At 44.8% G+C, this 12,944-nt stretch overlaps 1 protein-coding gene across 1 annotated transcript in view; it reads right to left on the reverse strand.

The window, feature by feature from the left end:
- Positions 1-3,834: 3,834 nt before the first annotated feature.
- The window catches only part of LY96 (lymphocyte antigen 96), a 30,771-nt gene continuing 21,661 nt past the window's right edge, over positions 3,835-12,944 (reverse strand). The window contains exons 4-5 of the mRNA XM_007453707.1: positions 4,627-4,679; positions 3,835-3,994 (exon numbers count right to left, since the gene is read on the reverse strand). Coding sequence (XP_007453769.1) covers positions 3,896-3,994; positions 4,627-4,679 — 152 coding nt within the window. The 3' untranslated portion in view covers positions 3,835-3,895. The remainder of the gene's footprint in view (positions 3,995-4,626; positions 4,680-12,944) is intronic.

A 12,944-nucleotide genomic window follows, 5' to 3' on the forward strand; every position in this document is an offset into this window, starting at 1 on the left:
TGAAATTAACCTGACTTCTGGGATGAGTCAGACCGTGTAGTTGTAAATCAAGGAGAATGCTTTCAGCTGCAAGTAATAGAGTCCTGACTCCAACTCACTAAACCAATAACAGGACTGTCCAGAGGTATGGCAGGGTCTGGCTTAGTTGACTCAATGACTCAGTGTCTGCAGAGTTGCAGGTTCTTTCTAATTCTCTATTCTTCTGTCCACAGCATTGGCTTCATCTAAAGTCTGGTTCCCCTTTGGTCATCAGATGATTGGTAGCAGAAATGGAGGCAATATCCTCCTTGTTTATATCCAGTGAGCCGGCAAGGAATTTTAGCCCTTTTTTGCCGTCTGACTGAGCCAATTTCAGTCATGTGCCCAACTGGACCGATAATTCCCTGGAGAATACCCCACACTGGTTGATCTAGCAAATCAGGATCCATTCCTGGAGCTAGGGCTGTGGCTATAGCAGAACAACATCAAGGAATAGGAAATGTCTGATAACCCATTCCACAGCTCTGGAACCCCCTCAAGAGTTCAAAAGTTACAGAATGAGCTATCATACATGAAGTATATAAAAAAATATTTACATCAAGTAATAAAAAGTATTTCCATCAAGTATAAAAAAGGGTCAAGGGATCTTTTATGCAAGGGAGGATCTTAAAGGGGATTTGTGGAAGTGTTTTTAGAGAAAGCTGTGCTGTGACCCTCAACCCAAACCCCTCCTCTTAAAGGACGAAATGGAGGTGGGTAAGGACCTGCCCTCCTACCTCAAACCTTAGTGAGTGGGGATTGCACAGAGCATTGCAGAGAGCTTAATAAATGACCCCTACATTTGGGTGGCACATGGTTGGAACTGATGCTTAGAAAATTCAGGGGACTCTCCATTGGTGACATTATCAAATCACAGACCTCCACAATGCAAAATCCAAAAGTCAACAGTCTTCATCTTATTTAACAGATCAGCAGATCAAAATTGTGGAAAGAGTTTCTTCACCTGACTTCCAATAGGCCAGCGTTCCAGGTTTTCCTCTTACCTCCATGGCCACTCGCTCTCTTTCGCTGGCTCCTCCTAAACCTCCCACTCCCCGATGAGGGAGAACCCCAGGGCTCAATCCTTGGACCTCTTACTTTCTCTCTCAACACTCCCTTCTATGTGTTGGCAACTTCCAAGTGTCGATCTCCGGCCCAGGAGACCTCTCCTCACTTATCCAGCGCCTTTAGGAAGTCTCCACTTGGATGTCTAATGATATCTCAACATGTCCAGAACGAAGTTCTTGGTTTCCCCCCCTAAAACGTGCTCCTCCCTGACTTCCCATCTCAAGTAATGGCAACTCCATCCTTCCATTTGCTCAAGCAAAAAAGTTGGAATCATCCCTGACTCCACTGTCTCATATCCTACATAAAACCCATCGACAAAAGTTGGAGTTGTCTCTACTTACAGAATATATCCACTGTAGGTCACTTCTCGCCACCTCCTCCATCATCTTTTACCGGGATTACTTCAAAAGTCTCCCAACTTCCCGCTTCCTTTCCTACTTAGATGATCACAAAAAGCTCCCTAGTTTTTTCCCATGTTTAAGCAGATGGCTGCCAGAATAAGCCTTTTTAAAATGTGAGCTGACATCATTCTCCCACATAGACCCCTCCAGGAGCTTTCCATCTCATAGGGCCAAGGCCCTAACAACGGCCTATCAAACTCTACAGCACGTGACTACCCACCGCCAACGCGTACACCTCTCTGACCTCATCTCCCCTCACTCACTTCATCTGAACAGCTCCCTGTTCTTCCTTGACCCCTGGGTCTTTTCATCAGCTGTTCTCTCAGCTACAATGCCTTTACTCCCAGAAAGCCACATGGCCTGCTCCCTCAACTCTTTCAAATATCGTCTTCTCAGTGGGGCCTTTCCTGACCACCCTATCTGAAAGCACAACCATCACTACCTCCCCACCGGGGTCCCTACACCCTGCCCTGCTTTATTGTTCTTCATGGCACTTACAAAGCATGCTCACTTCTAAAGTAATTTAGTTGTCAGTCTCTTCCCACAGAAATATAAACTCAATGAGGGCAGGGATATGTCTTGCCTGGGTTGTTAAATGCTGTATCCCCAGCATCTAGAACAGGGCCTGACATATAGCAGGAGCTCAATAAATACTAATTGAATGATTGAAGGAATATTGCTTTCTATAATTAAAGTATTATTTGAATATTTTCTAAGAAGAAAATGTTTGTTTATCCATTCAACAAATATGGATTCAGAGCAAATTCAAGCCTAAGTACTATGCTAGGTGCTGGGTCAAGAGTGCTGAGCAGGGATTCCCTGGTGGCGCAGTGGTTGAGCATCCGCCTGCCGATGCAGGGGACGCGGGTTCGTGCCCCGGTCCAGGAAGATCCCACGTGCCGCGGGGCGGCTGGGCCTGTGAGCCATGGCCGCTGAGCCTGTGCGTCCGGAGCCTGTGCTCTGCAACGGGAGAGGCCACAACAGTGAGAGGCCCGCGTACTGCAAAAAAAAAAGAAAAGTGTAAGAGGTGTGCTGCATGCTACCTGATAATAATTCCCTGGGAAAGTGGCACCTGAGCCAATGAAGACCCACACCTGTTACTGATAAGGGGTAAAGGTCGGTTAATGTGGAGGCATGGGGCTGAGGTAGAGGGAACTGTGTGGGTGAAGGTCCTGAAGTAGGAGGGAGTATGGCACATTCTGGAACACAGAGAGCAAAGGGAGGGTGGTGGGAAAAGGGGCTGGAGAGGGAAAGGGTGGGCAGGGCCTGGCATACTCTCCGAAAGATTCCAGCTTTATCCCGAAAGGCATCAAAAGCCATAGGAAGGGCCTTGTTTGTTTTTGTTTTGTTTTGTTCCATTTGCACTGCAGTGACGTGACAGGACCTGTATTTTGAAAGTATTATTGAAACTGCCTTTGTGGAGGATAACTTACCTGAGGTACCTGACCAGGTTCAGGACAATCAGTCAGGAGGCAGCAGAGGAGTCCAGGGGGGAAATGCTGGCAACTTGTCCCAGAGTAGAGGCAGGAAATGGAGAGAAGTAGACCAATTGAAGAGGCTGTATTACGGGCTATGTGTCTATGTGTGCTGTGGGCTGAATTGTGAACGTTCAAAATTCACATGCTGAAGCCCTAACCCCCAGTACCTCTGAATGCGACTGGATTTGGAGACAGGGTCTTTAAACAGGTAATTAAGGTAAAATGATGTCACTCAGGTGGGCCCTAAACCAATATGACTGGTGTCCTTATAAGAAGAGGAGACTAGGACACACGCACAGAGGGAAGATAATGTGAAGACACAGGGAAGAGAAGGCCATCTACAAGCCAAGGAGAGAGGCCTCAAAAGGAACCAAATCTGCTGACACTTAGATCTCAGATTTCTAGCCTCCAGAACTGTGAAAAATAAATTTGTTGATTAGGCCACCCAGTCTGTGGTATTTGCTATGGCAGTCCTAGCAAACTAATACACTGTGCAAAAAAAATTTTAAGTGAAAAGACTTCCCTGATGGAGAAGTGGTTAAGAATCTGCCTGCCAATGCAGGGGACACGGGATCGAGCCCTGGTCCGGGAGGATCCCACATGCCGTGGAACAACTAAGCCCGTACACCACAACTACTGAGCCTGTGCTCTAGAGCCCACGAGCCACAACTACTGAGCCCGCGTGCTACAACTACTGAAGCCTGCACGCCTAGAGCCCGTGCTCTGCAATCAGAGAAGCCACTGCAATGAGAAGCCTGTGCACTGCAACGAAGAGTAGCCCCCGCTCGCCGCAACTAGAGAAAGCCTGCGCGCAGCAAAGAAGATCCAACACAGCCAAAAATAAATAAATAAAATAAATAAATTTTAAAAAAAAAGATTTTAAATGAAGAATGAAACCTTTGAAAAATAAAAACATATACTCGATTTATTCTAACTGAAATCAGGGTGGTATATGACGGTAAAGTTCAAGCAAAAGAGCCTTTCTTCAGTGTTCCCAGCAATGGCTTCTGTAATACAATTGTATCGTCCCTAAAACGAGTAGTAAGAAATACAAGTAATATAAAATGTTAGATGCTTCTATTTTGTAAGACTTTTATAAGAATTTTATCTTACTAGGAGAAAGCCATTTAAATTGAATTGGTTTTTATTTTCTCAGTTTTCTAGCCTAGCCTATGAAACCTTCAAACATTAGATATAATTTGTAACAAAACAGGTAAAGAATATGCATTATTAATGTTTATCTTAAAATAGTTACCAAAAGTGAAACGTGCAAAATTTCATTGCATTTCTAATGCAAATATCTAAAATTACATCATTATTATCCATGGAGGCAGTTACTGAGTTATGCACAATGGTCCTACAGTGCTTTCACCCAAAGATCATTCAACATATTAACAATGAGCATTACTTTTAGCAAGGTATGTTGGAAGGAAAAAAATAAAATTTAAAAAGGGCTTTCTTTGGTGTAAGTTTTCTATTTTTCCATATTCCACAGAAAGAAGAAAGAGCAAAATATCTAAAACCAAAAAGAAGTGAAAAAAAGCCTTGAACATCTTAATCTTGAATCGATATTTTTAGAAGCTGTGAATTGCTTGTTTCAAACTCTTAACACATCTGTTACTGCAAAAGGTTAAGGAAGTACAAAATGACTTGAACAATACCTTAGAAAATCGTATTTCCTTGAAGGAGAATGATATTGTTGTATTCACAGTCTCTGCAACCAAAATACAAAATACAAAAAGTTATTGGCTAACATCAGGTGATTTTTTTTGTTTGCTGGCTTGTTTGTTTGTTTGTTTGTAGTCCAGAGTGCACTTCTTACAATTTTACTACTGGCAGAAGCAATCCCAAGCAAAATTGTAGAGAAATAATAAATCTTATACCCCGGCTACGATTCTCCTGTGGCTTCCTCTGTCACACTGAGCCCCTCTCAGTATCAGCCTATATCTCATCCCTTAGCGGATACAAACTTGTAAGGCCCACTGGTCTCAATAATGAATGAATGATGAACAAGCTAGTGCTAATATGCTTCATCCCAAGTTACGTATGTGCACATTTATTGTTGCTGCCTCTTAGCAGGGAATGATAAAGAAAAATCTTCCTAAAGGTGGAGGAGAGATTTGGGAGGCAGCCAGGATACCAAATCTCCTTCCAATCCCACCACCGAGAAGCCTAGCTATGTAGTCACTTGAAATGCACAGCCATGGGCCTGGCCCTGAGGAAGCTGTGGGACAGAGTCAGAAATGCAGGAAAAACCACACTCCACTGACCCAGTCAGAAACAACAAAGGAGTGAACTTACAGGGTAGGGATAGAAAGAGAAATGTTCTGAACCTCTAACAAAAACAGTATTGACCAAAAATCTTTCTTAAAGTAATATAAATAGTCAAGTGCAAACTGTATTGATTATTTTTCTCCAAGTTGGCTAAAGACAATCCTTACCAGCAAATGAATAGATTATGTCTACATCTATACCTTCATTTCTCACAAATAAGCACTTATTTATTTGCTTCTGGGAGTATTCTTATTAGGGGTACTAATACATTAAGATATTGGTTCTTGAACTTAGTAAAGTGATCATATCTTCATGCTCTTACAATCTTTCATTCAAGGCTGATCCAATTCAAATTTAATAGTTCAACCAATATTTATCGAAAGCCTACTATGTACCAGGGACTGGGGATACAAGGGTTAGTACAATACCATCCTTTCCCTCAAAGAGTTAAAGTCTTTTGGGGACACAGACATGCAAAGAAACCATTCCAAATACAATGTGCAATGAAAAGATGCAGTAAGGATAAAAACAGGATAGCATTTTTGTTAAGAGTGATAGCTCTGGGACCTGAACTGCTTGGATTTGAATCCCAGCTCCTCTACTTACTCAGTGTGTGACCTTGGGCAAGTCACTTAACTTCTCTGTGCCTCAGTGAAATGAGGCAGTGGATAATAACACCTACCTCATAGGATTATTATGAGGGTGTCAAGTGAAAAAAATGCACAGCCTATAGTTGAGAATTATGCTTTATTCGGTGGACGTACTGAGGACTTAAGCCTGGGAGACAGTCTCTCAGATAGTTCTGAGGCACTGCTCCAAAGACGTAAGCAAGGAGCCAGAATATATAGAAGTTTTTCCAAAATAAACTGAGGTAGTCGGAACATCAAAAGATTACTGTAAATTAAAGAAAAACCAGACCTCTCAAGTTTATGAATTTAGCACTTTTCCATGTATGGGAAGATGCAAGAGTCTGGGCTCACTGAATCATTCCTTTGATGTGCACCTTAACTATCTAGGGCCGGTATCCTGTGTTCTCCATCCTGAAACCCCTCAGAGTCTACGATGGGGGGGAAGGGAGGGAAGGGAGGGGGTGGCTGCAGTGGCTGAAGCCTTGATGGCCACAATATTCTTTGTTTACTGATATGGCAGGTGACATTCTCTGTCCACAAGGGCTATATAAGTTAATACATGTAAGTGCTCAGAACAAGGCTTGGAACATAGCATTCATTAAATGTTATTAACATTCAAATGTCATTTATTATAACATTAAATGTTACTCCTTTCTAGACCCCCCTCCCACGGTATCTTGCAAATAATAATGATAATGTTATGAATATTATAGTTGATGTTAATATTATTGTTATTGTGACAGTAGGACCGTCACAAAAGATGGGAAGGAAGGCGGGGGGTACATTCCAGGTGGCTGGAAAAAGAGGAGCAAAGGCAGGAAGGTGAAAATCAGTATAGCTTACATGTATGTCTGCAAGGGGCTCAATGTTATTAAAGCAAAGAAGCAGCAGGGGGCTTCCCTGCTGGCACAGTGGTTGACAGTCCGCCTGCCCATGCAGGGGACATGGGTTCGTGCCCCGGTCCGGGAAGATCCCACATGCCGCGGGGCGGCTGGGCCCATGAGCCACGGCCACTGAGCCTGCGCATCCGGAGCCTGTGCTCCGCAACGGGAGAGGCCACAACAGTGAGAGGCCCGCGTACCTCAAAAAAAAAAAAAAAAAAAAAAAAAGCAGCAGCAGGAGTGCTAAGAAGTAAACCTGAAGAAATAAGCGTGAATGCACTCAGCTTCCATATACTAAGAGAATGGAGGTGACAGGGAAACATCCAAGGATGTGAACTGGTCAGAGTTTGTTTAGAGAGATGAGTCACATGACTGTATAGTAGCTGGATTTAAGGGGAGCACTGAAAGTCAGGGAGATCCGTGAGAGCCCAGGAGGTAGTGACAGTGGTGAAGAGAAAAGGAGGTAGATGCCTCCCATGACCTCCATCTCAGGTAACCTCCCTCATCATGCTCTGTCTCGTCATCCGGCTCCTTTCCTTGAGAGCATTTATTGTAAACTGAATCTTATTTCACTTTCATCTTTATCTTCTTTCGTGACCTAGTTACCATCTTGTTTCCTCCACTGGCCTACAAGCTCCATGAGGACAGGGGCTTTGCTTTGGCCACTTCTGAATTTCCAGCTCTTGGTACTACCTGGTCCCTGCATACCTGGCTCCAAGATCAGCTACACAATTTGCAAGGCTAAGCACAAAATGAAAATGGGAGGGCACTTATTCAGAAAGCAGGGGAAACATCCATTAAAGGTACTAAAATATCAAGTTTTTTCCTTTCTTCCATAGTTTCTCTCTCCCTCTCTCTAGACTTGCCATGAGTTTTAAAATTGTTTTCTTTCAATTTTATTGAGATATAATTGACATATAGCACAGAAATTTAAGGTGTAGAGCATAATAACTTGACCTACATACACTGCAAAATGATTATCACGGTAATCCATCACCTCATAAAACCAAAAAAAAAAGAAAAAGAAAGAAAGAAGAAAATGGTTTTTTTCCTTGTGATAAGAGCTTTTAGGATCTACTCTCTTAGTAACTTACACATACACCACACAGCAACACTAACTAACTATAGTCACTGCCATATTTTTTGTTTCCTATTTAATGTATTCAAAATAAAACAAAAATTTTAATCATTAGCATGAATTTTACCATTCCCCTTTATATTGTACAATGCCGACTGTGAACACAAATATCAGAGCATTTAACTCTGAGGCAGAATCACTGAAGTTTCGCAATTTATGTTTCGTGGCTCATTCCCAGAAGGTGCCTGAAGCTGTTCAGGAGAAAGTGACCTAAGCCAGGCTCAGGAAGTTTGGAAGGAGGAAGAGAAGGTCCCCCAGGCATGAAAGAATCTGAGGGAATGTTCCCTGGCACAGGGCGCAAGGTAAGCGTAGAACCTCACAGGCACCCAGGGGCTGCTCCACAATGACCTGGGAGCGGGAGCGGGGGGACACCTGTGCAAAGCCTGGGCCTGACAGCTGCCTGACAGGGTCGCCCTCCCACATGCTGCCAGATGCCTCATACCCCAGAGCGGGGCAAGGAAGCCAAATCGGGCATCTTTCTTTACCACAGGCCTGCAGATCCACAAGTGACCCTCAAAGGTTTTGCAACCTCTGTGCAATACCTCCACGAGCTACCTGCCGCGGGGGAGACCGTCTGGCCCCCACCTAGTCACCCACTAAACAGTGCCGCGGTGCTGCCAGCCCAGGTGGGGCGGCCACTGCCATACCCCAGCCCAGATACTGCAGGATACCATGCCTGACCCTGACCCTCCCTGCTCCAGGCCTCCACCAGGGGCACAGGGTGGCAGGTGTCACTGGATGGGATGAGAGGGGAGATGCCAGGCAGGGCCCAGGGCACCAGCAGGTAGTGAGCAGCAGGGAGCCAGAACCTGTCCAGGGGAGGTGGGCACATACACCACTGTCCCATCACACTTTGTGTACAAAACACACACTCAAAGATAAAATGACTAAGCAACTCAAGACTGTGATCCCAGAATAGTACACCCCAAATGTGAAGCCCTTCTAAGTATAGGGCCCTGGTTGTGAAGCAAACCCTGTCAGCTTTGTAGGAGGGAGGGAGGGAGGGAGGGAGGGAGGGAGATGGATGGGACTTGAGTTTGAGGAAGAAATCAAGAATAACTCCCAAGGGACTTCCCTGGTGGTCCAGTGGTTAAGACTCGGAGCTTCCACGGCAGGGGGCACGGGTTCAATCCCTGGTCAGGGAACTAAGATCCCGCACGCCATACTGTGAAGCCAAAAAAAAAAAGTAACTCCCAAATTTCTATCTGGGGAAACTGCCCAAATGTTTACCAGGTCACGTGGGAAGGGGCTCTAACCTCTTCTGTGGAGTAGCCCTCTTTTTCAACTGTTTTGTCTTTTTTTCGAAAGACATATCTCCCACTCTCCTCTTATGGGAAGTTAGCTTGAAGCCTCTTGAAGGAGCCAAGAAAGAACCCAGGCAGAGTCAGAGAAAAGGAAGACAGAACCTCAGCTTAGGCCCTGCTCTGCTCTTCCCGAAAGGGATCCACGCAGCTCACCAGTGGTCCAGTCCAGGTCTCCTGGCAACTATGCAGGATGCAGGACCCAAGCCTGGGATGATGTTAAGGGGTTGCACAGTGTCCCCCCAAAAGATATATTCAAGTCCTAACCCCCAGTACCTGTGAATATGCCCTTATTTGAAAATAGGATATTTGCAGACAGTCAAATTAAGATGAAGTAATTAAGGTGGGAGCTAATTGAATATGACTGTGTCCTTATGAAAAGGGGAAATTTGGACATGCAGACTGACATGCACAAAGGGGAGACCACATGAAGGCACAGCAAGAAGAAGGTCTTCTACAAGGCAAGAGTCTCCTGGGGCCGCCGGGGCCACCAGATCCTAGGAGAGAGGCCTGGAGCAGATCCTTCCCGAGAGCCTTCAGAGGGAGCACAGCCCTACCAGCACCTTGATCCCAGACTTCTAGCTTACAGAACTCTTAGATGATAAATCTCTGTTGTTCTAAGCCACCCAGTTTGTGGTACCTTGTTAAGCAACCCTTGCAAAATCCTGAAAATAGGGCTAACAGACTTATTAAGTTTAAAACACCTTTGAAATATCCATTTATTTATTCATAAATGTGTTTTTGAAAGAAATGAAGGGGCATGTGTGTGTGTGTGTGTGTGTGTGTGCGTGCGTGTATAAGAAGTGGAGGGACTTCCCTCATGGTCCAGTGTGTACGACTCTGTGCTCCCAATTCAGGGGGCCCAGGTTCAATCCCTCGTCAGGGAACTAGATCCCACATGCACGCCACAGCTAAGGAGTCCATATGCCGCAATGAAGATCCCACGTACCGCAACTAAGACCCAGCACAGCTAAAATAAATTAATTAAATATATTTTTTAAATAAAAGAAGTGAAATGATTATGTGTAATTTTTATTTTATGTTCATTTGCCCATATTTTCTAAATATCATATCCTAAAAATGTATGACCTTTGTAACAACCAAAAAAAGGAAAGTTATTTTAAAAGTTGGTAAGTATGTTCCTTACTTTGATTCCCAAATTTTCAAGGGACGGTTGACAGCACCAATGCTTCTTAAATCAGAATGTCCTGAGCCCTAAGCCCATATATTTGGCTGCCAGATGGACATGTTTACTTGTTCCCAAATGACCTTGAGCCCAACGTGCCAAACCAGAACTCGCTATCCTTCTCTTTAAAAATCTGCCCCTTCCTTTTGCACACATCATTTCTGATAATGGCACTTCCGTCCATCCAGTCAACTGCCCTGGAGCAGTTCAACTGCCCTGGAGCAGTTCTTGATTTATCTAATGTTTGCCTGCCACATGAGATCAGTCAGCACTTCCCGCCTGTCCTGTTCCTCAATACGCTCTCTTTCATCTCCTCCTCTTTACTCCCAGGGCCGCCCTCGTGGTCCCTCAACAGCCTCCCAGCTGTGTTTCCTTCCATCCGAGTTTCTTGCCTCAGCCAACCCCACCTCCTTTTGAGACAGGCTGGGACCTGAGACCCTTTGCTGCAGTGCTTGCACCCGGACTAACGTCTCCTCCAGCAACAAAGCATAGAGAAATTGTAAAGGAGGTAAAATAACTGCATGCAGGCCCAGTTGGGGCAAATTATGGACAACAAGATACAAAAAGGCCAAAAAAATAACCCAACTGCCACTTCTGAAGAGCCAGAAGCAAAAACTGGGAGTCGGGAGCAAAAGCAGGGTACTGCGCATGCCTCCTGCACACACCACCACCTAAGGGGTGGGCAGACCACCTAAGCCACGCCTCTGGCCGACCCCTGGACACACCCCTACCCTCACCCCGTATAAGGAACCAGCTCGCCCCACCTCGGGAAGGGAGCGAGCAAGGGAATCTGTTAGGAGCGGGGGCTACTCATTGTTGCGGTGCGCAGGCTTCTCACTGCGGTGGCTTCCCTTGCTGCGGAGCACAGGCTCTAGGCGTGCGGGCTTCAGCAGCTGTGGCACGTGGGTTCTAGAGCGCAGGCTCAGTAGTTGTGGTGCACGGGCTTAGTTGCTCCGCGGCATGTGGGATCTTCCCGGACCAGGGCTCGAACCTGTGTCCCCTGCATTGGCAGGCAGATTCTTAACCACTGCGACACCAGGGAAGTCCCTCTTATCAATTTCTATCGATCAGGGAAGGCTAAGAACCCTGGTCGGTAACACTTCCATAAGGACCCTAGTTATATGCAAAAATGGAAATCTCAGTGGGTCATCCGCACCCACTAACAACAAGATGCAGGCCAATATTTTATGCATGATTTACATGTTGGCTCCTTCACCCTTTTCTAGGCTCACCTCCAGCAATTCCCCACAAACACATTCTGCTCCAGCTACAAAAAAGATACTCCCCAAATAAAACATATTCCTTCATGGCTAGATACGTTTGCATATGCTGTTTCCTCTCAGGGAATGTCCTTTTTCCTCACTCTCTGATGCTCTCAGACTCAAGATTCCAATAAAAGACTCTCTGAAGCCTTATCTGAGTTCTCCTGTCACAGTAAGTGGGTAACTATGCAGTTAAGACTGAGAGCATATAATCTATTAGCATTTATGACATTTCCTTGTAACATTTGTTCCCATGACTATTTTTCCCAAAACAGAGTGACCTTCTGAAGAGGGAGAACCTATCATTCAACTTTGGATCACCACAACCTAAATCGTGACTCGCTCAAATTAGGTTCAACAGATGTTGTGGAAGGCAGGTGGGAAGAAGCAGGCAGGCTGGGTTAAGTCTGATACATCTTTGATCTCAAGAAAGTGAAACTTTGAAAATTCACATAAATGTCAACATAATCCCACAGAGATTAAGTGAAATAATTGTAAAGCTGTTGTATGAGAGAAATGGACACTTTTTAAACAACAGTAATCTACCAAGAAGATTTCTTTCGCTTTTTTTGTTGTTGTTGTTTCGGTTTCTTTTTTTTTTTTTTTAAGGCCACAGTGCAGGCTTGCGGGATCTTAGTTCCCTGACCAGGGATTGAACCCATGCCCCCTGCAGTGGATTCTCCGAGTCTTAACCACTGGACCACCAGGGAAGTCCCAAGGATTTCTTTCAAAGGGAAAGAAAGCATGGTCAGTGGAAGTGTAGTCCTTAAGAGTTAGGAGGCTACTCCATTACCAGATCTCCAAATGACCAAGAGCACGTTACTGAACCACTACAGACATCGGTTTCCTCACTTATAAAAATGACAGGACTATAAATAAAGTCAGGAACAAAAGAAGGATCCTATTATACACATGAATATTTAATCACCATAATTCTTGAATTCTCACGCTGAGCACTGTACTAAGCTTTTTAACACACATTCTCTAATTTAATCCTTAAAACCATGTAAAATAGGTTTCACCGTCCCCATTTCCCAGATGAGGAAAATGAGGTTGATAGAGGTTAAATAACACCCAAGGTCACATTGCTGATAGGTGGAAAAGCTGGGACACAGACTCAGGTGTTTATGGCTCTGAGCCCAGACTCATAAGCAATGCCAGCTCCACAATGTGTATGTGGCTTGGGGGTGGCAGACAAGTTAGAGATGAGGAGAGTTGGTTGGCTGGGAGACATATCTTGAAGCTTCATTTGCATAGCAAGCAGATTGGTTTACTTAGAAACTTTTTTTTGGCCACACTGCACAGCTT

The sequence above is a fragment of the Lipotes vexillifer genome, unplaced genomic scaffold (assembly GCF_000442215.2).
Source record: "Lipotes vexillifer unplaced genomic scaffold, Lipotes_vexillifer_v1.1 scaffold35, whole genome shotgun sequence".
In the NCBI taxonomy this organism is placed as follows: Eukaryota; Metazoa; Chordata; class Mammalia; order Artiodactyla; family Lipotidae; genus Lipotes; species Lipotes vexillifer.